Source organism: Nyctereutes procyonoides, unplaced genomic scaffold (genome assembly GCF_905146905.1).
Source record: "Nyctereutes procyonoides isolate TBG_1078 unplaced genomic scaffold, NYPRO_anot_genome, whole genome shotgun sequence".
NCBI classification, from domain to species: domain Eukaryota; kingdom Metazoa; phylum Chordata; class Mammalia; order Carnivora; family Canidae; genus Nyctereutes; species Nyctereutes procyonoides.
This window is the reverse complement of record NW_026575030.1, coordinates 9,929,011-9,955,184: the sequence shown is the minus strand read 5'-3', so window position 1 is coordinate 9,955,184 and position 26,174 is coordinate 9,929,011. Positions and strand designations below refer to the sequence as shown.

The 26,174-nt window shown below is 42.8% G+C and overlaps 1 protein-coding gene across 4 annotated transcripts in view; it reads left to right on the top strand.

The window, feature by feature from the left end:
• The window catches only part of CLASP1 (cytoplasmic linker associated protein 1), a 266,188-nt gene extending 261,658 nt beyond the window's left edge, over window positions 1-4,530 (top strand). For all 4 annotated transcript variants that reach the window (XM_055315783.1, XM_055315784.1, XM_055315785.1 and 1 more), the window contains one exon: window positions 1,378-4,530. In XM_055315783.1, coding sequence (XP_055171758.1) covers window positions 1,378-1,464 — 87 coding nt within the window. In that variant the 3' untranslated portion in view covers window positions 1,465-4,530. The remainder of the gene's footprint in view (window positions 1-1,377) is intronic.
• The last annotated feature ends 21,644 nt before the right edge of the window (window positions 4,531-26,174 follow it).

Sequence of the window (26,174 nt, the reverse complement as noted above, 5' to 3'; positions counted from 1 at the left end):
CTTAGTCTCTCCTGGGAACCCCATACAGTTGCTGTTCTGCTTCCCATTGTCGTTGAGGGGCCCCATTTCTCGTGCACCACACCAAGCCTCTCTTCCTGGGTGCCCCTGGAGGCCAGCCTCTCCTCCCCCCAGGCTGGCTTATATTTGTCTCGGCCTCATGGCCTATTCAGAGCAAGGCAGGCAAAGAGCTGTGGATAGGAAATACGTTGTGATCCCCTCAATCGTGTAAGTTGTGTGTTATGTGGGATTCTTATGGGTGTTCCACTTCTACAAACACTTGCTTCTTTTTCTTAATAGGATTAGGTAGATTGTCCACATGACATACTAACGTGGTAGCATTCAAGAAGTATTTGAAAACCTACCACGTTATGTACTTTTTTATGTATTTGGAGGGTCCTGGGGGCTTATGCTGAAAACAGATGAGATCTCGGATAGGAAAGCCCCTTTCGGGGATCCCTGGGTGGCTCAGCGGTTTAGCGCCTGCCTTTGGCCCAAGGGCGCGATCCTGGAGTCCCGGGATCGAGTACCGCATCGGGCTCCCGGCATGGAGCCTGCCTCTCCCACCTCCTGTGTCTCTGCCTCTCTCTCTCTCTCTCTCTCTCTCTCTCTCCCCTCTCTGTCTATCATAAATAAATAAATAAATAAATGTTTAAAAAAAAAAAAAAAGGAAAGCCCCTTTCCTTGTGAAGCACCGTGCCTGTCCAAGGTGATGTGATTCTGGGACATGGTGTTGGCCTCAAGGAGGGCTCATCATGCTGGAAGGAGCACACGGGGGCACTGCTAACTACAGCATGAAGCAGCGTAAGCTGAGGTGCAGTGAGGTGCCCACCCATGCCACAGGAGGCAAGAGAAAGGAATGCGTGTGTCGAGATGAGCACACTGCGGCAGGCTTTAGGCTGCTGAAACGGGGGTGGAGAGAAGTGTGCCACGCGGAAGGAGCAGCTTCAGCAAAGATGTGAAGGTCAGAAGGCTTGACCTGGTAGCCTTGCTCAGCTTTACCTGATGCCTGTGGAGCATGGGCCTGCACCCTGCTCCCTACCAGCTTCATGGAGCCACTGGCCACAGTTGCCCCTCGAAGATGTGCCTCTGCCCGTCACATACCTCCTTCCCGGGAGCTCTTGTGGCTCACCCATTTATAGTAACACTTTTCATTCTGTTTATGAGAACCTGGTGCCACTCGTCTCCTCTAGACTCTGACCTCCTCCCGCCGCTATGGCCCTGGCCCTGGCAGGTGTAGTAGGCCCTCAGAAAATGCTCATATAATGAATTTCTCAACTAAGGGATGTGCTGTTTTCTTACTGTCACCTGGGCTTGTTTTTGTTGTCTACTTTCTGATTGCTTTCCTCTTGCTAATGCGTTTGTGTCTTCTCTTTGCAGATGAAGCTACTAAACTTATATATAAAGAGGGCCCAAACCACGAACAGCAACAGTAGCTCCTCCTCTGATGTGTCCACACACAGCTAATGGCGCGCCAGAGTCTCTTCGTGTAGCCCTAGAAGCAATCGGTGGTGCCTCTCAGAGACCTTCCCCCACCTTCCCCCTCATCGGCTGCCCAGTCAGTACAAGGAGGCCCGCAAATATTTATTACAATCAGTATTTTGGTCCCTTCCAGCTTTTGTGTAGAATCTTACTGGTATTGAATGTAAAGGAAGCAAGGCCTGTATTGCAGTCTTCATACAAAACGAATGGAAAAAGAAAAGAGCCATACTTAAACACGTCTTGTACAGCCTGCTGAGACCATAAAACCATGTGTGTGGGGTGCAGTTTTAAAAAATCAGAGCTCTCTAGCCAATACTTGGTAGAAAGTAGCATTTTCTCTTAGTTAATCACATTTGAGGACGGTCTGTTAATTTGTGCTTCTCTCTCGTCTTCGCTTACTTCCTCCTGGATTTGGCTTATGATGCCAGGAAAGGATCATCCGTCTTTCAGTTGTATCGTGAGACCTACTAAGAACAGGAGTCAAGTCTTGGCAAGAAGAGAAAAGCCTGGAGATGGTTTTGTAACAGCTGCATGGGATTTTGCTTGTACACTATGTAGACTGGAGGCCCAGGGCCCCCTCTGCAGGCTCCTTCCAGGACGGGCTCCCCACCCCTCCAAACGCTCCGCTCATGCTGGCCCCACCTGCAGCTTCCAGTTGAAAGAATTCTTTCATTTAAACCCAAACACAAAAATCAAGGTAAATCTGTAGCGTCCACTCATGGGTGCCTAACATGGCCCTTAATGAAGCATGGAAGGTACGAGAGGAAGTGTGTGTGTGTGTGTGTGTGTGTGTTCACGTGCGCGTGTTGCACTAGTCAGATCTTGGGCAGACACTATGCAGACAGGGCCTCTGCCACCCCCCAGCGCTTGGTGGTTTGGATTTCCAGATTTAGCACCGTCTGTCTTCCTCCCACCCCCAGCCTCTGCCTAAGCTGCTCCATTCTGGAACGTTCTTAGTCTGGTCAGTGGCAGCTCTGCCATCCTGGTCTTGACTTCTTGGTTTCATTTGGGATTAAGATCGAAGAAAAGTCCAGAGAGACCAGGTATCAGAGTTTTTTTTTTTTTTTTTTTAATTGTATAGACAGAAGTACTTCCTGGCTCATCGGTTGAAATAGTCTTTGTTTAAGATAAAAGTAATTTGGCGGCCGGCAAATTACAGAGAAGCAGGACCTGGAACCCAGTTTTAAAATCTGTTTCCTTTTCTCCAATGAGAAAGTACCAGAGAAACTACCCTTCTCAAAAATTTTTCTCAAGGGTTTGATTGTTCAGTAAAAGGAACTATAGATTTGGAATCTGGTTAAATACATTTTGAACAAAATTCTTAAGGCCAAATGGAAATCCTTGATGCCATCACAAAGCCTTCTATCCTCTCTCTCCCTGGAACTGGTTTTTCCCTCAGGAAAATGCCTCTCCTGGTGGTATTTTTTAAGGAGGTCTTTGCTGTCCTGATGCAGAATTCTCTGCAGCCCGCAGCACAGTGGCAGAGACTGGGACGGCGTCCGCTGACCTCCGCGGAGCCCTCTGCCCCCAGCCTCCAGCATGTATTGGAAGTTGTAACACTAGCGCGCATCGCTCAGTTTCCTTTGGAATTTAGTTTCAATACTTTATTTGGAACTAGGCACTGAAATTGAAGGTTCAGGAACAGTGAAGCTAGGGTGCCTTCACTGAGAGAGAGAGTGAGTGTGTGTGTGTGTGTGTGTGTGTATCGGGGTATCTTGCACATGGAGGGAAGTACCCCACTGCTGCTGTCAAAGGAACTTCAGGGGTGCATTTTAAGTGGTTGAATATTATTGACTTATTTTTGGCTCAGAACATAGCAGGACCAGGCCTTACTTTCATTGATAAATACCGTTTGTTAATATTTCACTAATGAGATTTCATTTTTACACTCGACAAGTGAGTCAGGGCACCTTTTGATTCCTCCTCTGTTGTAGAAACGTGCACTCTGGCTAGGTTATTTATGAGTTCTTTTACAAAACCTGACCCGTTTGGAAAGACCTTTCTCCTTGACCTCTCGGACTCCGTGGCCTCACGGTCCCCCACTGCCTGCAGTTGGGAAGAATCTTGAACATTGCTGAATGTCCTCATAGTACTCACAAAGGGCTAGCCTTGAATGTCACTCCCCCAACCTTCAATCTCCCGACCTAGAGAGAGATACAATCACTGACAGGTCTCTTGGCCTCAATCAAAACCGCTGCCCTCACCGGGGAGACTCGCATGCCACCACCACCTCACGGGGAGGGAGCCGCACCCACCGCCGCTGCCACCCTCCGAATCCGAATCTGGACAGCAGCCGCTGCCTCGCCTTGCCGCCGCCTCCCTGCAGGCCTCCCATTGAGCCGAAACACCACAAAAGAGCAAAACCCCAAAACTGCAAAACTTTGTTTGCCTCCCTCTTCACCCGCCCATCCAGGACCCCCAAGGGACCCACGCGGCCCTCCCGCTGGGGCCCCTGTGCCTGGCTCCTGCTTCTCTGGCTGTGGCACAGGCCTGCGGGCTAAGGCCCAGGGTGGGCGCGCAGCTCCTTGGAGTATACAGGCTGCGTGCGCCTTACTGGGCAGCCCGGGACTGCCTCCCTGTGGCTCCCACTGGCTTACCCTCCCCTGTGCAGGTGATGCAGCTGATTCTGGTCTCATCAGTCCTTTTCTTTCCCTGCCGCCCTTTATTTATCAAGCATAATACTACACGTTAACAGCAAATAAGAACTTTGTAGAATCCCACCAGGACTTTGCTAACAATGATGTTTGGAAATGAGAAAAAAACGCTCTGAAAACTATCAGCCACCAAAATAGTTTTGTCAGCACTGTGTTCACACGCATGGTCCCCATACCCCCAGGTTGGGTTTTTGGGTTTTGTTTTTGTTTTTTGGGGGCTTTTCATGTTACATCCATATCTGTATTTATATCTTTTTTGTTTCACTTTCAAGTGTATCATGGCAAATGTACAGATTTTTTTTTTGTTAATAATGTGCTAGGATTTGCTAAAAAAGAAAACAACAACAAAAAAAAAAACCCTTTTGAGTTTGCCCTAGAATAAATGAAACTTAATTCAGTTTCTTGCGTTGGAGCAGTCTATTTCCTCCCTGTAGATGGCTTATCCCGTCTCCCTGAGGCTCCATCACGGGAGCTTTCTCCTCGGTGCCAACAAGTCAGTCTCTGGGAAGAACGTCCCACCTGCCCTGGTGTGTTCGGGAGCTGCCACCTTGTGGAGTGGAAGGATTGAGCAGAAAGACCCCAGGTGGGCTTGGCTGAGACAAGCAATGCCAGCTTCCGGGACCTCAGACATCGGCTCGGGTGGGGGCAGGTCTGGGCCTCGGGGAAGGGCTGAGAAGGAGGGGGCCCATGGGCTTGGGAGGAACGCGTGCAGGGCACCCAAGGGCACCAATCCACTTATTTGAAGCTTTCTACTAAAAAAAAAGATGGGGAGTTTCCCATTGTGTCCCATGACGCCCCTCAAGTACCACCACCCATGACTGAGCCACCCACCCACCCACACAGGCCAGTCCCTGCACCGCCCACCCCAGTGGTTCCACTTTTTTTTAATTTATTTATTCATGAGAGACACAGAAAGAGAGGCAGAGACACCAGCAGAGGGAGAAGCAGGCTCCATGCAGGGAGCCCGACATGGGACCCGATCCGGGCAGGTGCTAAACCGCTGAGCCACCCGGGTTGCCCCCCAGTGGTTCCATTTTTAAGGCGGAACAGAACTGCCTCCGGGTGGGACCGTGCGGCTTCGTGGCGATGAGGTCAGGGGAGCTGCCGGTACAGCGTGGGGGCCAGCGTGGGGGCCGCAGCCCCTGGCCCGCCCCCTGCGGTGCAGAGGGAGATGGGGCGGGCGAGGCCACCCCGCCAGCTGCCTGCACGCGCCACCGTTCGTTGGCGAATGTGGAAAACCCCCAGGGGGACAGACGGTCCGGCGAGGCAGGGGGCAGCTCTCCGTGTCCGGGTCTCTGACCCCGGCGCCACTGCCCGGCCTTTTGCTGGCTGCCATCCGTGGGAGGCTACGGGCCATGGCTGGGGGCGGCGGGTTCCCAGGCCCACTGGGGTCCACGCTCGTGGCTCCCGGGGGCCTGAAGGCTCTTCTCTCCCGCAAGCACGCACCTTTGCACTCACTGAGTTTTGTACTCAATCGTGGAAGGTTCCAGGATTCCCTGAACCCATCCAAGGCTCCCGAGATGGAAACCTGATTTGAATACCGTGTGTGCCCTTGACCTTCTCCGGTCACTAGCGAGGGTGTGGGGCGTGGAGCAGACACGCAGCATGAACACTACTAGTCTGGCGTTTCAACTTGGGAGAATTCTCCCACGTAGCATCGTCCTGGTTTTTCCACCAGTTCCATGATGCAGATAAGGGACGTGCTGTCATGCTCAATGACCAGGACAGGGGGACTGAGTCATGAGGAAGAGCCTCAACGAGATGGTGACAAATGTCAGGGCAAGACTCCGGGCCCTGCCCTTATCTAGCAGGTGTCTTCCCAGCCTCCCTTGCCTCCCACCCTTACCACAGTTTTCCTGGAGTCCCCCGGGGGGCTTGTGAGGAGCCTGCTGGGCGCCACCCCAGAGAAGCGGGTTCTGGGAGGGTTACGGGGCGGGGCAGGAGGAGGCCGAGACGTGCGTCTCTAACAAGCTCCCAGGTGATGCCGATGCTGCTGGTCCCGGATCGCGGCAAACAGCGCGGGGCTTCGGCGTGCTGGCCGGGCCGTCGCCAGCCTTACAGGTAATGAGGTGACTGTCCAGCTTAGCCTCTTGACTAGGACTTTGGGAGGGGCGAGGGGTGCTGTTAGCGCGGGGGAGCCAGGAGTGTCCGGGGCAAACAACATAACCCCCCCCCACCAGACCAAAGCTCCCCCAGCTCAGGGGACAGCTGTCCCCGCAGAGCCTTCGCCCGCACCCCCTGGCCTCTCGGCTCCCTCCAGTATTTATTAACTCCTACTTCAGTGGCTCCAGGCAAGAACGGACAAAGGTCATGTGAACGGGCATCTAGTCCCAGATTATGTATTTAAAAAACATTTAAATGCTTCCACACCAGTGCCCTCCTCAGGCGGGGGCCTGCTGCCAGTGCAGGGGCCCGGGGGTGGACTGGGGCGCTGGGCCCCTCTGCAGGCACGATCCCAGCAGCTGGGGGACCCCTGCCAATGTCCCCGGCCTGCTGGCCGCCCTGGCCACTTTTGCCTTCAAGGGCTTGGGGGCACCAGGTGTCCCAGCTCCAGCACCCATCAGCGCCCCCCCTCTGGCCTCCTGCCTCCCCGTCTGCGGCCTGTAGAGTCCACACTGTGCCTACACTCCCCCCCCCCGGGCGCTGCTCCCCGGGCCTGGGAGGGGGAATGGGCCCACCTGGGAGCAGGAGGTCTGGAAGTCTGGATCTTGAACCCAACTCGGGTGTTTCAGGGTCTGGAACTTGACCCAAATGACTCCAGCCTAGGATGGCCTCAATTTCTTAATCTGTAAAAGGAGCAGAGGAGTGAATGGTTGGGAGGGGTGGGGGCCCCGCTGCCCCTGAGCCCCCGCAGCATCTCAGGCGACCTCTCCCCGGGGTACTCCTCCACCTGCCGTGTCCTGAGGGCGGGTGGAGGAGTACGGTCGGGCTTTCCAGCTGGTCTCCCAAACCTGCTGCTCTCCGTTTCGGGGGCTTCCGCCTACACGGACGCTGACGCCAGGCCCTTCCCTCATCCTGCCCCAGCTCCCAAGTCCAGCGAGCCCCATGTCCACAGTGGGTCTTGAAGCTCCCACCTCCTTCCCCTCCCGGGGACCACCACCTCTTCTCCCCCCGCACAGCCACAGAGGGTCTGCTCCATCCTCTCCTTCCCTCCCCTCCTGCCTTCTGTCCTCCCTCCTAAAGCTACACCGCTTGCTATTTTTTTCCTTTTTATTTTTTAAAGATTTTATTTATTTATGAGAGACACAGAGAGAGAGGCAGGCTCCATGCAGGAGCCTGACGTGGGACTCGATCCCGGACCCCGGGATCACACCCTGGGCCAAAGACAGATGCTCAACCGGTAAGCCACCCAGAGGCCCCCTCACTTGGTATTTTTAAGAATGTTCATTTGATGTGTTATCATTTTGCTTTCAGACCTTGCAGTAGCTACACGCTCGCACACACACACACACACACACACACACACGGATAACATTTGAAAATCCTGAATATGGCCTATAAGGCCCACCACCCCTGCATGCACACACACACACACACAAGCAACATACACTTATACACACACTTCCCTTGGGTAACTTTAACAGGTACCTTATGTCTCAGCTTAAATGCCAGGTCATTACTTCTTTGGAGAAGAATCTAAGTCCCTTTACTTCTCTTACCTGATGTTTATATCTGTTAGTATGATTATTTGTCTGCTTCACCCATACCTGTGGGAAGGAACTGGGCCTGTCTCAATTACATCTGTATTCCAAATACAGCCCATGTGCTGGTTCGTGATGAGGAATGATGATGAATGAATGAATGAATGAATGAATGACTAGTTTGCAGTTCCTTGAGTAGCATGTGATTGCAAGGGTGTGCCCAATGACCTAGAGCTCTTTCTAGGACTTCACAGGCCCTTCCATGACACATAAGAACACAGCTGCTGCTGCTACACTGCCTGGGTCCCAGTCCCAGCTCTGCATCCCTGGGGTCAAGGGCATAAACTCTTCTTCTCTGCTGCTTCTCTGAATGGGCAGAGTGCCAGTGGTGTCTACCTCGTGGTATATCTGCAAGTCACTTAAAAATTAAAAGTGCCCTGGCCCCAGCCCAGCAGGTTGTATTGGCCACTACTTTTTGTCCGGTGGTCAATGAAACCAGTTAAGTGAAGGAGTGAGCTTGGCCTTAGGGGTCAGTTCTGGGTCCTGATGCTGGTTTCCTTCATATTTCATCTTTGCAAACTCTGGCGAGTCTTTCAACTTCTACTAGCCAGAAAATGAGGAGAAGCAGTCTGACCATTCTGGAAAAGTTTGGCATTTTCTTGTAAAGTTGAACATTCATGTACCTTCCACCCATCCACCCCGCTCCTGAGGCATGCCCTAGAAAAACCTAGACATGATAGTTGTAGAGACGAATGTGAGTGTTGGAGGCAGCCTGATTCCTAATAGCAAGACAAGACACAGCTCATGATCCCGAGATCATGACTTGAGCCGAAACTGAGTTGGACACTTAACCAATTGCACCACCCAAACACCCCAATTTTGTGCTCAAAATGGAAACTTTTAAAATTCACCATGTCATATTTTTTAAGGGTATGGTTGAGGGGATCCCTGGGTGGTTCAGCAGTTAAGCGCCTGCCTTCGGTCCAGGGCATGATCCTGGGGTCCTGAGATCAAGTTCCACATCAGATCAAGTTCCTTGCATGGAGCCTGCTTCTCCCTCTGCCTGTGTCTCTCCCTCTCTCACTATGTCTCTTATGAATAAATAAATAAAATCTTTAAAAAAATAAAGGATATGGTTGAATTAAAAAAAAACCTTTAGAACTGAAAAATACAACTAACTATAATTAAGAACTCAGGAGGTAAATTTAATGGCTGATTAGACATAGCTGAAAAGATGATCAGGGACCTGGAAGGCAGTCCAGAAGACAATATTTGGAATGAAACACAGAGACACAAAAGGTTGAAAAATACAAAAGCAATGGTAAGAAGCATAGAAACCATAAGAAGAGCGATGCCTGGGTGGTTCAGCAGTTGAGCATCTGCCTTCAGTTCAGGGCATGATCCCAGAGTCCCAGGATTGAGTCCTGTGTCGGGCTCCCTGCAGGAAGCCTGCTTTGCTTCTCCCTCTGCCTGTGTCTCTGCCTCTCTCTGTGTCTCTCATGAATAAATAAGTAAAATCTTAAAAAAAAAGAAAGCCGTAAAAAGATACAAAATCTATGCAGTGGAAATTCCAGAGTGGAGGAAAAGAGAATGCATTAGAGGTGATATGTTAAAAGATATTGGCCAAGGACTTTTCAAAATGACTAGAAGATAATGGCCAAGGACTTTTCAAAATGGGGCACCTGGCTGGCTCAGTCAGTGGAGTATGTGACCCTTGATCTCAGGGTTGTAGCTTCAAGACCCGCATTGGGTATAGAGATTTCTTAAGAGTAAAATCGTTAAAAAAAAAAAAAAGACTAAAGATATCAAACTGCAAATGAAAAAATCAGTGAAGTAAGCAAGACTGGGATAAAGGTGCACTTGCATGACCCTGAGATTGAATCCATCCTTAAATTTTGTGCTCAAAGCAATTCATTACTTCCCTCTGCTCCTTCCTGCCAATAAGGGTAAAGAAAGTACTCAAATGTAGGTACATCATATGAAGCTCCTCAAAAACAAGCCAAAGAGAAAATCCTGAAGGCAGCCAGAAAAAAACCAAAAAGCACTTTCAAAGAAGCAGTGATGAGCTTACTCTCAGCAGAAATAATTGAAAATAGAAGATAATAGAATTCTATACCAACAAAAAATCCTGTCAGAAGGTGAAATAAATAAATAAATAAATAAATAAATAATAAATAAATAAATATCAGACAAACAAAAACAGTAATATTTTTCATAAATAGACCTGAATTCAAAAAGTATTAAATGAGGGTACCTGGTTGGCTCAATTGGTAAAGCATGAGACTTTCAGTCTCAGGGTCGTGATTTCAAGGCCCACGTTGGACATGGAGGCTACTTAAAAAAATAAAACATTAATAAAAAATGTAAAAACAAAAAAAGTAAAAACATAAAAATAAAAATAAGTATTAAGTGGCTTCTCCAGCAAAAAGAAATGATCCAGATAACAGGTAGTTGTTGCAGAAAGGAAGATCAATTGAAATGATAATTATGAAGGCAAATCTAAATGATTCTGCCTATGTAAAATGACAATAGTACTGTCCTGTGGAATTTTAAATGTATATAGAAGTTAAATTATAACAATGCTTGTAAGTAAAAAGGGACCCAACTGAGGTTCAAGTGTTCTAAGGAAGAGAATAGAAGTACTGATCAACATTAGGATTTGAAAAGCCAATGATGCATTTTGAAACTGTAGAGAAAACCTAAAAATAAAATTAAAGCAAAATGAGGTTTAACTTTCAAACTCATAAAAGGGTGAAACTGTATAATAAAAAATAATCCCAAAGAAGGCTTTAAAAAGGAAATATTGCTGATGGAACAAATAGAAAGCACATAGCAACATGTTTGATTTAAGCCAACATCTTAACAATTGGATTAGATACAAATGGACAGAATACACCAATAAAATGGGGAAAATAATTAGACTGGATTTTAAAAACACTCAGCAATATACTGTTTCCAAGAGGTACATCTAAACATAAGTATATAGGTAAGTTGATAACAAGTTGAAAAAAGATATACCATACAAGTATTATATTTAAAAGTACTCTTCCAAATAATCCAATGGACAAGGAAGAAATTACAATGGGAATTAGAAAATATTTTAACTGGATGATAATGAGAATATCACATATCAAAATTTACGGAATGCAGCTAAAGTCAAGTTTAGAGGAAAATTTTAGCCTTGGATGCATACATTAGTTAAAAGGAAAAGCTGAACACTTATAATTTAACCATTTATCTCAAGAAATTAGACAATAGCAAGATAAGTACAAAGTAGAAGAAGGTAAATAATATAATCCAGAAAGGAATTAAATAAAAAACATGTAATAGAGAAGATCAATAAGCACCAAGCTAATTATTTGGAAAGACTAATACAATTAACAACGTCCCCAAATCAATAAACACTTGGGAAGATTAACCGAGATTTTAAAAAGTCACAAATTATCAATATCAGGAATGAAAGAAGAGGCATCTTCAGAGATCCTATAAATGTCAAAAAGATAATCAGGAACAACTGGAAAACACATGCAAAAGAAAAGACTACATTTAGATCTCTACCTATTATCATATACAAAAATTAATTAGAAATAAAATCTAATGTAGGCTAAAACTTTAAAACTCTTAGAAGAAAACATGTCAAATCTTCACAACCGTGTATTAAGCAATATGACACCAAAAGTACAAGCAACAAAAGAAAAAGTAGACAAATTGGACTTCACCAAAATGAAAAACTTGAAAAGGTTTTTTTTTTTTTTTTTTTTTTTTTATGCTTCAAAAAACGTGTCTGGGTTGCTCAGTCAGTTAAGTCTGAGCCTCTTGATCTCAGCTCAGGTCTTGATCTCAGGGTGGTGAGTTCAAGCTCTGCAGTGGACCCCATGCTGGGCATGGAGCCTACTTAAAAAAAAAAAAAAAAAAAAACAAGGGGCCTCTGGTTGGTGCAGTTGGTTGAGCAACTGACTCTTGGTTTCAGCTCAGATTACAATTTCAGGGTCTTTACATGAAGTGCCAGGTGGAGCTCTGAGCTCAGTGAGAAAGTTTTTCCCTCTCCTGCCCCTTTCTGTGCTCACGCTCTTTCTCTCTCTTTCTCTCTCTCTCTAAGATAAACAAATCTTGAAAAACAAAACAGCATCAACATCAAGAAAGAGAGAAAAAACACCTGCAGAATGAAAACAAAACATTTGCAAATCATGTATCTGATAAGGAACCTATATCCAGAATATATAAAGAACCCTTAAAAGTCAACAATAAAAGATGACCAGATTTTAAAATAAAGGATCTGAATAGACCTTTCCAGGAAAAAAATTAAAATATGAAATATGATCATCCATAGTCATTAAAGGAGTGCAAATCAAAACCACAATGAGATATCACTTCACACTCACTAGAAAGGCTAGAGTCAAAGAGGCAGACAATTACAAATTTGGCAAAGATGTGGATAAACTGGAACCTTCATATGTTGTTGGTGGGACTATAAAATGGTACAATCACGTTGGAAAACAGTCTGGCAAGTTAGACATAGAGTTACCATATGACCTAGAAAGTTCAAACCTAGATACTTACCCAAGGGAATATATGTCCACACAATAACTTTTAAGACTGTTTATAGCAACATTATCCATAACAGCACCAAAGTGGAGGCACAAATGTCCATCAGTTGATGAACAGATCAACAAAAGTTCCATACAGTGAACTATTATTTGGCCATGAAAATGAACAATGTATGGCTACGTACTACAACATGGATGGATATGCTAAGTGAGAGAAAGCACTCACAAAGGCTACATACTCTGCGATTCCATTTATATGAAATGTCCAAAGAGGCAAATCTGTAGAGTCAGAAAATAGACTAGTAGTTGCCAAGGCCAGAGGAAGGAAAGGCTGCTAGTGGACAGAAAGTTTCTTTTTGGGATAATTAAAATATTCTGGAATTAAATAGTCTATGTGGATGCATTAAAAACGGTATTGCACTCCTAAAAATAAAAGTAAATAAACAAGGTGAGTCTATACAATGTAACAATAACAATATTCTGCTAAAATGTAGAGAAAATAGACAAATTGTAGAAAAATACAATAGTCCGGGATCCCTGGGTGGCGCAGCGGTTTGGCGCCTACCTTTGGCCCAGGGCGCGATCCTGGAGACCCGGGATCGAATCCCACGTCGGGCTCCCGGTGCATGGAGCCTGCTTCTCCCTCTGCCTGTGTCTCTGCCTCTCTCTCTCTCTCTCTCTCTGTGTGACTATCATAAATAAATAAAAAAATTAAAAAAAGAAAAATACAATAGTCCAAAACTGACACAACAAAAAAGAAATGAATAGTCTTAATAACTATTAAAGAAATTGAATACATGACTTTAAAACTTCACACAAAGAAAAGGCCAGAGGGCTGCACTGGTGCATTTTACCAAACACATAGGAAGAAAGTAGTGCCAATTCCACACAAACCCTTCCAGAAAATAGAATGAGAGGGAGCATTACCTGATCAGGTCAGCATAACCTTGATACCAAACCTGATAAGACATTATGAGAAAGGAAAGTTACAGGCCAATCTCACTCATTAACATAGACACAAAACTCCCAGACAAAATATTAGCAAACCGAATCTTCAAGCACTGTTTACCCCAAGGCTGGTTTAATATTAGAAAATCAATTAATGAAATTCATCACATGAGCAGAGTATGAGGAAAGCTTATGATTGTTTTAGTAGATATAGAAACAGGATTTGACAAAACTCAACATCCATTCATGAGGTTAAACATACTTTTAGAAAACTCAGAATAGAAGGAAACTTTCTTAATCTGATCAAGTTTGCCTGTAAAAACTTAGGACAAATATCATACTTAATGATGAGATGCTGACAGCTTTCTCTTTGAGATCTGGTACAAAGCAAGGATGCATATTATTGCTACCTCTGATGAATGCTGTGCTGCAGCCCCTGAAAAGATCTAAATGTAGAAAGTCAAGAAAAAAGAGATTAAAGTCATGAAGATGGGAAGGAGAAAAAATAAAACTGTCACAATTTGTGGATGAAATGACTATGTAAATAGGAAATCCAAAGACTTTACAGATAAATGATTTGAATTAATAAGTTCAGCAAAGTTACTGGACAAAACTCAGTAGAAATAAACCACTCTATATGTGAACAACAAATAGAAAATGAAAATATTATATAGATACTATTTACAACAGAATGAAAAACTTTAGTACCTAGAAAAAAATCATTTTTATTTATTTATTCATGAGAGACACAGAGAAGGAGGCAGAGACATAGAGGGGGAGAAGCAGTTTCCCCATGGGGAGCCTGATGCAGGACTCCATCCCAGGACCCTGGGATCATGACCTGAGTCAAAGGCAGATGCTCAACCACTGAGCCACCCAGGTGCTCCTACCTAGAAACAAATCTAACAAAAAAATGAACAAGACTTCTTTGAAGAAAATAATAAGAACATTCTTGAGAGAAAATGAAAATCTAACTAAATGGAGAGATACATTCATTGAAAGACATAGCATTATAAAAGTTGTCAATTATCCCCCAAAAAACTAATATTTAATGAAATTCTAACAAAATTTCCAAGTGTTTTTATGTATCTTGAAAAGCTGATTTCAAATTCTATGTGGAAATGCAAAGAGACAAAAATAGCCAAGAGACTTGAGAGAAAAAGGTAGAAGAATTTGTTCTACCATAAGTCAAGAATTTTTCGAATGATCACAATAATTAAGGTAGTGTGGTATTCTGCAATAATAGACAAATAGGAAGGGAACAAATAAAGACCCCAGAAATAGACCCATGCATAGGTGGACATTTAATCCTTGGCAAAAGTGGCATTGCAAAGCAGTGGGAAAAGGAAGTATTTTCAATAAATGGACTGGGTCCACCAGAATTACATGTGGAGAAAAAGAAGAGATACTTGACCCCTACCTCACACCATACATAAAAATGAATTCTAGGGGGGTTAGGCTTAAACATGAAAGGCAAAACAATATATCTCTGAGAAGATCATTGAGAATATCTTCATGATCTTAAGGTAGGGAAGATTTCTTAAATAAGACACAAAGGGAACTTGTCATAAAGAAATGGACTGATAAATTGATTCAAAAATAATTTTTACTCATCAAAAGAATGGTGGCTCAGTGGTTTAGTGCCACCTTCGGCCCAGGGTGGGATCCTGGAGACCCGGGATCAAGTCTCATGTCAGGCTCCCTGCATGGAGCCTGCTTCTCTCTCTGCCTGTGTCTCTGCCTCTCTCTCTCTCTCTCTGTCTCTCTGTCTCTCATGAATAAATAAATAAAATCCTAAAAAAAAAAGAATCACTAAAACTGAAAAAGTGGAGCACCTGGCTGACTCAGTAGGTAGAGCATGTGACTCTTGATCGCAGGGTTGTGGGATTGAGCCCCATACTGGGTGTAGAGATCATTTAAGAATAAAATCTTTAAAAAAAAACAGTGAAAAAGTCAGAGAATGGTAAAATATATTCACAAAATATTTAGCCACCAAAGGGCTTAATATCAAAATATATGAGAAAAACCTTGTAAAACAATAAAAACACTAGAAGACAAGTAGGTCATAGGTTAGTGGCTTACAAAACTAAATATCCAAATGGGAGCTAAGAAAAGGTGCTCAGTCTCATTATTAATCAGGGAAAACAAATTAAAACCACAAGGAGACACTTCAACACACACACACAGGACATTTTCCTTGTCATCAACACACCACAACTTTACTAAGGGAATTCAGTCCTGAATTCATTCCCAAAAAGGATCAAAAGGAACAAAAGTATGAATTCTAACTTCAAAGAGTTTATGATTTTATTAAGGAGAGGAAAAGGACATTTTCCTCTATTGGGTGAAATAATTTCCATGTTCCCACAAAAAGAGAATGACATTCTAGTTCCTAATGGCAAATCCTCCTTTTTGAAGGGGTTAACCTCACTGTAGAATCCAGACATATCCCATTGCACACACACACACACACACACACACACACACGAGATAAACACACATGAGACATAAACACACACAATAGTTGTCTTTAAAAAAAAACCCTAAACTATCAAAATAGTAGCTAGTGGGAAGGGCTATGAGTGAGTGAGTGTGTAAGGGGGCACCCTTACACTCTGCTTATGGGAGTATAAACTGGTACAGCATTTCTGAGGGGCAATTCAGCTTGATGAATGAAAAATCTTGAATTGCAAACCTTGTGACTTAAGAATTCAACTTCTAAGGGCACTTGGGTGGCTCAGTTGGTTAAGCATCTGCCTTTAGCCCAGGTCATGATCCCAGGGTCAAGCCCCAGGGCTCCCTGCTCAGTGGGGGGTCCTCTTCTCCCTCTCCCTCTGCCCCTCCCCCTGCTCATGCTCTCTCTCTCTTTCTCAAATAGATAAACAAAATCTTATAAAATAAAAACCAATACTACTTCCAAGACCATCCCCCAACAAAATCACAGGTGAGTGTATACAGATGCATATACAAGAATGTAATATAGACTGTCCATACTCTATGTGTGGTTAGTGGTGTTCAGTTCTAGATAAATATCTAATGATACAGGAAAATGCTTATGTCATTTCATTGACAAAGCATTTGCAAAAGAGTATGCATTATATGAACCCAAGTTTATTTTGTGTGTGTTCATATAGGAAGTAAATATATTAAAATGTTATCATGCTTACTGTAATAGCTCTCTAGTGCTGCATAACAAATTACCATGGACAAGCAGCTCAGAACAACACAGATGTATGATTTCAGTTGCCATGATCAGGAGTCCAGTCTTAGGTTGTCTGAGTCCTCTGCTCAAGGTCTAATAAGGCTGAAGTCAAGGTGTCAGCTGGGCTGCACTCCTTTCTGGAACCAGGTCCTATTCCACGCTCACATAGCTGTTGGCAGAGTTCAAGTCCTTGTGGTTGTCGGACTAACATCCCTGCTCTCGGCCCTGGGGGCTGCCCTTTCCTGCCACATGTCCTGCCCTGTAGAGCTCTCCAACAACACAGCAGTTTGCTTACCCAAGGCCAACAGGAAAGCACATCTGCTGCAGCTTCAAATCTCTCTGATTTTCTCTTCCTCTGACTTGTAGACACAGATTTAAAGGGCTCATATTTGGGGCAGCCTGGGTGGCTCAGTGGTTTAGCACCACCTTCAGCCCAGGGCCTGATACTGGAGACCCAGGATCAAGTCCCATGTCAGGCTCCCTGCATGGAGCCTGCTTCTCCCTCTGCCTGTGTCTCTGCCTCTCCCTCTGCCTGTCTCTCAATATCTCTCTCTCTCTCAAATAAATAAATAAATAAATAAATAAATAAATAAATAAATAAATAAATAAAATCTTTAAAATAAAAATAAATAAATAAAGGGCTCATATTTGGGTGGTTCAGCAGTTGAGTGTCTGCCTTTGGTTCAGGGTGTCATCCTGGGGTCCAGGATCAAGTCCCAAATCAGGCTCCTTGCTGGGAGCCTGCTTCTTCCTCTATCTATGTCTCTGCCTCTATCTCTTTATGTCTCTCATGAATAAATAAATAAAATCTTTTAAAAAGTAATAAATAAATAAATAATAAAGGACTCATGTAATTAGGTCATGTTCACCCACACTCCTGCTCTCTCTTTCAAATACGTTAATCAATCTTTAAAAAAAGAAAGAAAGAAAGAAAGAAAGAAAGAAAGAAAGAAAGAAAGAAAGAAAGAAACACAAATATATTTGGTCTCATCCCTAAGTCGTGGTTTTAAAATATTTGGTATTTGATATTCCTCCCCTTAAGAGATGGAACCTAATTCCTCTTCCCTTGTATATGGACTGGACTTAGTGAATCACTTCTAGTGAATAAAGGGAAAATGATTTTGTGTGATTTCTGAGGCCAGGTCACAAAAAGCACTAAGGCTTCCTCCTCGTTTTTTCTTGGGTCACTCATTCTGGGGGAGCCACCCACCATCTTGAAAAGACACTCAGATAACCCTGTGGAGAGGCCATGTGGTGAGGACCTGAGGTGTCCAGCTAACAGCCACCTGAATGAGTCACCTTGGAAGCATCATCTCCAGCCCGGGTCAAGCCTTCATGTGTCCAGAGCTGTGCCGACAAACTGACTGCAGTATCATGAGAGATTCTGAGCCAGAACCACGCAGACATGTGTGTGTGTGAGATTTTTTAATGTTTTTTTAAAATTTTTTAAGATTCTATTTATTTATTCCTGAGAGACAAAGAGAAACGCAGAGTCAGGCAGAGGGAGAAACAGGCTCCCCATGGAGAGCTTGATGTGGGACTCGATCCCAGGACCCCAGGATTATGACCCAAGCCAAAGGAAGACACTGAGCCACCCAGGTTGGGGTGGGGTAATAAACACCCTAAATGTTTATTATTTTAATCTGGTAAATTTTGGAGCAATTTGTTATGCAGGCACCAGGCACTAGAAGTAGGTCAAAACCTCCTGTCCTCTGAGATGAGAAAACATGGGCTTATCCTCGGCATTAGGGGTATAAGGCCAGAGGTGCCCGGGGCTATGGGAGCCCAGAGGAGGGAACTGCATCCAGCCTGGCGTGAGGAGAGCGAGGAAGGCAAGGACAATGTGGGGAATACAGAGAGGAGTGATAACCTTCTCTCCTTCCCTCACGTCTGACTCCAAAGCAGACACTGCCACACACCACAGCTTATTCTTATTCTCACCCTTAAAGGTTCTTTACCTAATGAGGAGACTCAAAACTAATCCTGAGGGATCTGAGCTCTTAGTGATTCTGTTTATGTTGGATGACTTTTGTCTTCCATTCATTTTACCATTAGACATAGCCATGTTAGGAACAGCCCCTGAGGATTTCCTGCCCCTCATCGTGTAGCAGTAATGATATCTCCTTTTGAAAATTAGGGTCAGTCACACTAGTTAACATGATAACTCCCTGTATTCTTATTTGTTCACTGGAGCCCCAAATGGACCAAGTAAGGGTCTCAAAGTCTAACTTAATTTAAATTAACTAAATTCTTCTAGTGAAGAATTGCCTTGAGTAACCTAGGCTACTCAAATAATAGAGCCCCAAATTGTAGGGATATACAAACAAATGTCTTGGGGCACCCAAATGGCTCAGTCAGATGAGTGTCCAACACTTGATTTTGGCTCAGGTGGTGATCTCAGGGTGGTGAGATCGAGCCCCACATCAGGCTCTGTGCTCAGCAGGGAGTTTGCTTGGGATTCTCTCTCTCTCTCTCTCTCCCCCTCTCCCTATACCCCTTCCCCCGGCATGCTCTCTCTTTGAAATAATAAATAAAGGGCAGCCCAGGTGGCTCAGTGGTTTAGTGCCACTTTTGGCCCGGCGTGTGATCCTGGAGACCAGGGATCAAGTCCCACATTAGGCTCCCTGCATGGAGCCTGCTTCTCCCTCTGCCTGTCTCTGCCTACCTCTGCCTACCTATTATCTATCTATCTATCTATCTATCTATCTATCTATCTATCTATCATCTATCTATCATCTGTCTATCTATCTATCATCTATCTCTCTCTCTATCTATCTATCTATCTATCTATCTATCTATCTATCTATCATCTCTCTCTCTGTCTCTCATGAATAAATAAATAAAATATTTTTAAAAATAAAATAAAATAATAAATAAATCTTTAATAAAACGTCTTGTGAGTTGGTCATTAGTTGTATAGTGAGGGACGTGATTAGCCCTTCAATCCCAGAACCCAAATATTCTGCCTAAGAGGAAAAAACAGGGCCACGTATTGATTAGGACATATAATGTGTTGTGTAGAATAGAAATCCAGTTCTGTGAGTTGTTGTCTCTTATCTGGTGCTGTTGCAGTCTTTGGCCATTCTATTGTTCTAAAAGACCAGCTACTTCTGAGTGATCAGGTACTTGGTAAAACCCACGAGTCCCATGGGTATTATTAGCTTTTCTTTATGCTATAAAATACGTCTCTTTGTCTTTTTAAAATAAATTTCTTAATCAATAGCGATGTTGAGAGTTGGAGGCCTCGCCTCCATTAAGTCCATAGATGGTGCTCCCAGCGAAAACATGGCAACTAGGACAGGAAAATTCACTTGCAGAATTAACGTCTACCCCAAAGAGGAAAAATCACTGCCACCCCATGATGAAGGAGGTCCAATGCAGTCAATCTCCACCAGGTGGCAGACTGATCTCCCCCTTCAATATGGTGCCATATTGAGTGCTCTTGGTAGTTTTAAGTAGCCAAATTGGTTTTGTGGTCAATTCATGCCGTTGAGCCAATATATAACCTCCATCCTGCCACTGTTCCACTTTGTCAATGAGAGGCTACTGGTCGGGGAAAGAGATTGATTCTTGAAAATTTCCCCTGCAAAAGGTGACCTTTGTGGGGACCATACACGAGACACAAATATCTCCAAATTCAGGACCCATTCTACCTCTTTCTCTAACCTCCTTGTTATCAGTTTTTTAATTTTGTTACTTCCAAATTCCTGACCAGTGACTTTAGCTATTACACATAAATCAGAAGAGAGTCTCATCTCACATCCTGTTTCCTCTGGGCAAAGAGGATCCCACAATGGTGTGTTGCCTGGAGTTCTGCACTTTGGAGGACTTCCCATCTCCACTGTCCTTCCGTGCACCACTAAGTAGGGTATATGCACAAAGCTGGTGGGAACTTGCCGTTCAGAGCCATCTGAACACCAGGCTTCAAGCAATGCTTTCCTCCCCAGTCAACTGGTCATAGGGTGGGTTGAGGAAGGAGGTATGCTAGGAGCAAGCACACTGAGTGGGGAAGCCACCTGCTCAGGCAGCTTGCTTGTGCTTCAGGACTTGCATAAGCCTGATCCGATCCATTTGACACCAGAATGGTCAGACAACCTCCCCTTCAGCATCTGGTGCCCCATAGATATTCACTCGCAAGCAGAGCCAAAGCTGTTTCTCAAGAAAATACTTACTTGCAGAAGAGAGTATGGCTTTGCTCTAAAATTGCCACAGACACATTGAATACCACTGAATCCAGAACAGGAAGGTTTTGAGGCATGGTGCTAAAGATATGTCTAAATCCTTGTCAAAAAAAAAAATCCTTGTCAGGTACAAGTAAGCTCCTTTGGATCCTTGTAGGCTTGCAAAAATATTCTGAAATTAGAAAAACTAATTGCACAACTTTGAGAATAGAGTAAAAATTACTGAATATTATACTCTAAATGGGTGGGTTTTATGATATGCAAATCATACATTGATTTAAAAGAAAACTGGCATTCCCCATTTCTTTGCCATATCAATAACTGAATACAAAGCACCAGGATCTATGATAATTTGTACCAGTAAAGAAAAGACACATGAAAGATCTGTATTTAAATTCACCACCCCCCTTTTTTTAAGGTTTAAAAACAATTTTTAAGTAATCTTCACACCCAACATGGGGCTCAAACTTACTACCCCAAGATCAAGAGTCACATGCTCTTCCACTCCTAATAAGGTGGTCGAAATTCACCACATTATTGAGCTTTCCAATCCCTGTGAATCAGCTCTCTTGTCTACAGGATAGATATGTGAACCACATGAAACTATGATAGGCTTTGATTACCACTGTGTATCTCTGATGTCTTTGATGGTGATATTAGTCTTTCACCAGGAATGTGGGATAGCCTTATTCTTTTTATTATAGTCCCAATTATGCATATTATATCTCCAGGATTTATTTATCTTAAAACCAGAAGATTATACCTTTTGACTACCTTCACCCATTTCAGCCACTCTCCTCCAAGTCTCAATCTCTGGCAACCACCAATCTGCTATGAGTTCAGGTTTTTGGGATTTTTTTATGAGTTCAGTTTTTTTGTTTGGAGGTTTTGTTTTTTGTTTTCATTTTTAGATTTTATATATAAGTGTTATCACACTGTCTTTTTCTGAGTGATTTATTTCACTTAACATAATGCCCTCAAGTTCCATTCTTATTGTCACAAATGTCAGGATTTCTTTCTTTTTTAATGAGTGAATAACATTCCGTTGCATATATGTATATACATCACACTTTCTTTATCCATTCATCCACGAACAGACACTCAGGTTGTTTCCACGTCTTAGCTATTGTAAATAATGCTACAGTGCACAAGGGAGTGAGGTACCTTTTAAAAATAGTGATTTCATTTCCTTCAAATAAATGCCCAGAATAATATAGTAATTCCATTTTTAAAAATTTTTGGAAAAAAAATTTGAACAAACTCCATGCTGTTTTTTATAATGGCTGCACCAATTTTCATTCCCACCAACAGTGCATAAGGGTTCTCTTTTCTTTACATCCTTGCTAACACTTATTTCTTGTCTTTTTGAACATAGCCATTCTAACAGGCCTGGATAATATCTCATTGTGGTTTGAGTTGCATTTCTCTGATGATTAGTGATGTTGAGCACCTCCTTATATACCTCTTGACCATTTGTATGTCTTTTTATGAAAAACAACTATTCAGACAATGCTTCATATGATTTCAGTCTTTTACATTTTTAAGACTTGTTTTGTGGCCTGACATATTGTCCCTACTGGAGAATATTCTCTGTGCATTTAAGAAAATTGTGTATTGTGTGTTTGAATGGATGTTCTGTATATGTCTATAGGTTCAATTAGTCTAAGGTGTTATCTAAACCCCTTATTTATTGTTTATCTTCTTCTGGCTGCTCTATCTATTATTGAAAGTGGAATTTTGGTGGCCTACTATTATTTTAGAGCTATTTCTGTCTTCAGTTCTGTCAATGTTTCCTTCATGTGTTTAGGATCTTTAATGCTTGGTACATATGTATTTACAAGTGCTCTATCTTGCTTTGTACTTTATTAATATATAATGTCTTTCTTTGTCTCTTGTAACCTTTTTTGATTTAGTGTATTTTGATCTAACATTAGTATAGCCACTTTGCTCTTTTGGTTACTGTTTTCAAGGAGTATCTTTTTCTATCTTTCCCTTTCTTTTTTAATTTATTTTTAGTAATCTCTACATCCAATATGGAGCTCACACTCATGACCCTGAGATCAAGAGTCACATGCTCTTCCAACTGAGCCAGGCAGGCACTTCTATCTTTTCACTTTCAACCTGTATATGTCCTTAAATTTAGGGTAAGTATCCTGTAGACAGCATATGGTTAGATCTTGTTTGTTTCTCAGCTTTATTAAGGAATAACTGACAAATATAATTGTAAGATAAAGTATTCATCATGGTGATCTGCTATACATAAACACTGTGAAAAGATCCCTCCCATCTAGGTAATTAACATATCCATTGCCTCACAAATTTATGTGTTGTGTGTGGGAGAATATTTAAGTTCTACTCTCTTAGCAAATTTAAATTATGCAGCACAGTGTTATCAACTATAGTTACCATATTATTCATTAGATCCTTAGACATTATTCAACTTATAGCTGAAACTGTTGTTTTTAAACCATTTTGCCAATGTCTTTTGATTGGCAAGTTTAACCCATTTACATTTAAAGTAATTAATCATAGGAAAGAACTTACTATTGCTATTTCATGATTCGTTTTCTGTATGTGTTCCAGTTTTTTTGTCTATCATTTGCTCCATTAATACCTTCTTTTTCATCTTTGTAGTGATATAGTTGATTCCCTTCTCATTTATTTTTGTGTATACTCTATTGCTGTTTTCTTTGTGGTTACCATGGAGATTGCATATAGCATCTTGAATTATAATGATTTTTTAAAGCTTTTATTTATTTAGAGAGAAAGAGAGTGCATGAGCAGCAGGAGGGGCATAGGGAAGGAGAGAGAGAGGGAGAACCCCAAGCAGACACCATGCTGAGCACAGGGCCAGACTCAGGGCTCAAACTCATGACCCTGAGATCATGACCCAGGCTAAAATCAAGAGTAGGATGCCCAACCAACTGAGCTACCCATGCACCCGTAAAGTTATAGCAATTTATTTTAAACTCATACAACTTTGCTTCAGTTGAATACAAAACCTTTTCTCTTTTGCAGGTCGACTACCTTCTACTTTATAACACAAATCACATCTTCAAATATTGTGTATCCATTAACATAGATTTATGATGATTTTAATGCTTTTGTCACCAAAATTATAGTACTATTGGTTTTTATATGTGCCCATATTTATTTATTTATTTATTCATTTATTTATTTATTTATTTATTTATTTATTTATTTATTTATTTATTGTTTTTTTGGGGGGTAGGTCCTGCTTTATTCAGACATATATTTACCTTTATTAGAGAACTTTATATTTTCATGTAGTTTCAAATTACTGTCTGGCATCCTTTCAATTCATTTGGAAGGATTCCCTTTAGCACTTCTGCAGAGGAGGTCTAGTATCAGCTTTTGTTTATCTGGAACTGTCTTAATTTTCTCATTTTTTTTTTTGTAGGACAGTTTTGCTGGATATAGAATTCTCCATTGATAGGGTTTGGGTTTTTTGTTTTGTTTTATTTTGTTGTCTTCTAACCATTTAAATATACCATTCTACTTCTTTTCAGTCTGCAAGATTTCTACTGGAAAATCTGTTGATAGTCTTATTGAGGTTTCCTTTTACATAATGAGTTGATTTATTCTTGCTGGTTTAAAGGTTCCCTCTCTGTCACTGACAGTCTGATTTTGATGTGTCTCAGTGTGGGTTTCTTTAAGCTCATCTTAGTTGGAGCTTGCTGAGCTTGAATTTTTATATAAATATCTTTCTTCAAATTTGGGAAGTTTTGGGCTATTATTCCTTCAAATGATCTCTCTGTCCCCTTTTCTTTTTCCTCTTCCTGGGTTCCCATGATGTGTATATGAATCCTGTGGGGAAGTGTATCCTTCCCCCACCCCAACACCAAACAATTCTGGGACATGAGCTTTTCTTGGACATGAGGTATCCAAGAATTCAACTCAATTCTGACAGGAGCTACCCAGAGATAGTACCAAATTCCACAGATAAGAACTCAGTCCTACAAGACTGCCCACCAGGGCACCAAGGTGGCTCAGTTAGTTAAGTGTCTAACTCTTGATTTCAGCTCAGGTCACAATCTCAGGGTCCTGGGATCAAGCCCTGTGTCATTAGGATTCCCGTTCAGTGGGGGTCTGCTTGTCTCCCTCTCCCTCTGCCCCTCCTTCTGCTTTATCTCTCTCTTTCTTTTAAATAAACAAACTTTTTTTTTAAAAGAGTTACCTCCACCTCCAACTTTAGACACTAGTCATAAGCTCCAGGCTGTTACCTATGGTGACTGGCTATAGATTGGAGACTCCAACAACCTCCTCTTTGGGTTCTTTTAATTTGTTAGAGTGGGTCACAGAACTCAGGGAAAGACTTACTTATATTTACCAGTTTATTAAATGATATGATGAAGGATATGAAACAACAGCCAGATGAGATGTATGGGGTGAGGTATGGGTAAAGGGCACAGAGTTTCCAGGCTTTCTCCAGGTACACCACTCTTTCAATATCCATGTTTTCACCAATCTGGAAGCTCTCTGAGCTGACTTCTCTTGGTTTTTATGGAGGCATTAGATAGTCATGACTGAGTATCATTGGCCATTGGCTGATTCAACCCTTAAGCCCCTTTCCCCTCCCCACACAGGTCAAGGGTCAGGAGTGAGAGTCCCAACTTTTTAATCACATGATTAGTCCTCCTGGCAATCAGCCCCTGCCCTTGGGTGGGGTCCAAAAGTCACCTTCATTAGTAATAAGACATTCATGTCACCTTTATGGCTCTGCAACATTTTCAGGAACTGTGGATGAAGACCAAATCTATCTGGGAAAAATATATTTGGTCATCTGAATGACCAAATATAGACTTCATTATACTACACGCCTCTAGTAATTTTTTAAAATTGTTATTATATGTTTAGCCCTAGAATTTGTTTTTTTAATGGTATGTATCTTGTCAATATTTTCATTTTGTTCAGGAATCATTTTCCTGCTTTCCTTTAGTTCTCTATCTGTGTTTTCCTTCTGCTCTTAGGGCATACTTAAGACAATTGTTTTAAAGTTTTTGTATAGCAAGTCCACAGCCTGTGTTTTTCATGGACAGTTTTGGGAGATTTATCTTATTCCTTTGAATGGACCATATTTTTCCTGTTCCTTGGTGTGTCTTGTGATATTTTGTTGAAAACTGAGCATTCGATGGGGCACCTGGGTGGCTCAGTTGGTTAAGCATCTGCCTTTGGCTCAGGTCATAATCCCAGGGTCCTGGGATGGAGCCCCTTGTTGGGCTCCCTGCTCAGTGGGGAGTCTGCTTCTCCCTCTCCTGCTTGCTGCTCCCCCTGCTTGTGCTTCCTCTAACAGCTAAATAAATTTTTTAAATCTTAAAAAAAAAAAATCGGGCATTTAAAAAAAAAAAAACAGTCTCTCTTATCTTCTCTATCTTTCTTTATCTTCTCTCAGTCTTTGCAAACTGATTCTGAGCAAGGGAAGGTCTTCACTAATCAATCTGGCATGAAGGCTTAAGCCTTTTCTGGGTATGTTTTCCCTGGCCTGTGTGGTGTTTTTTCCA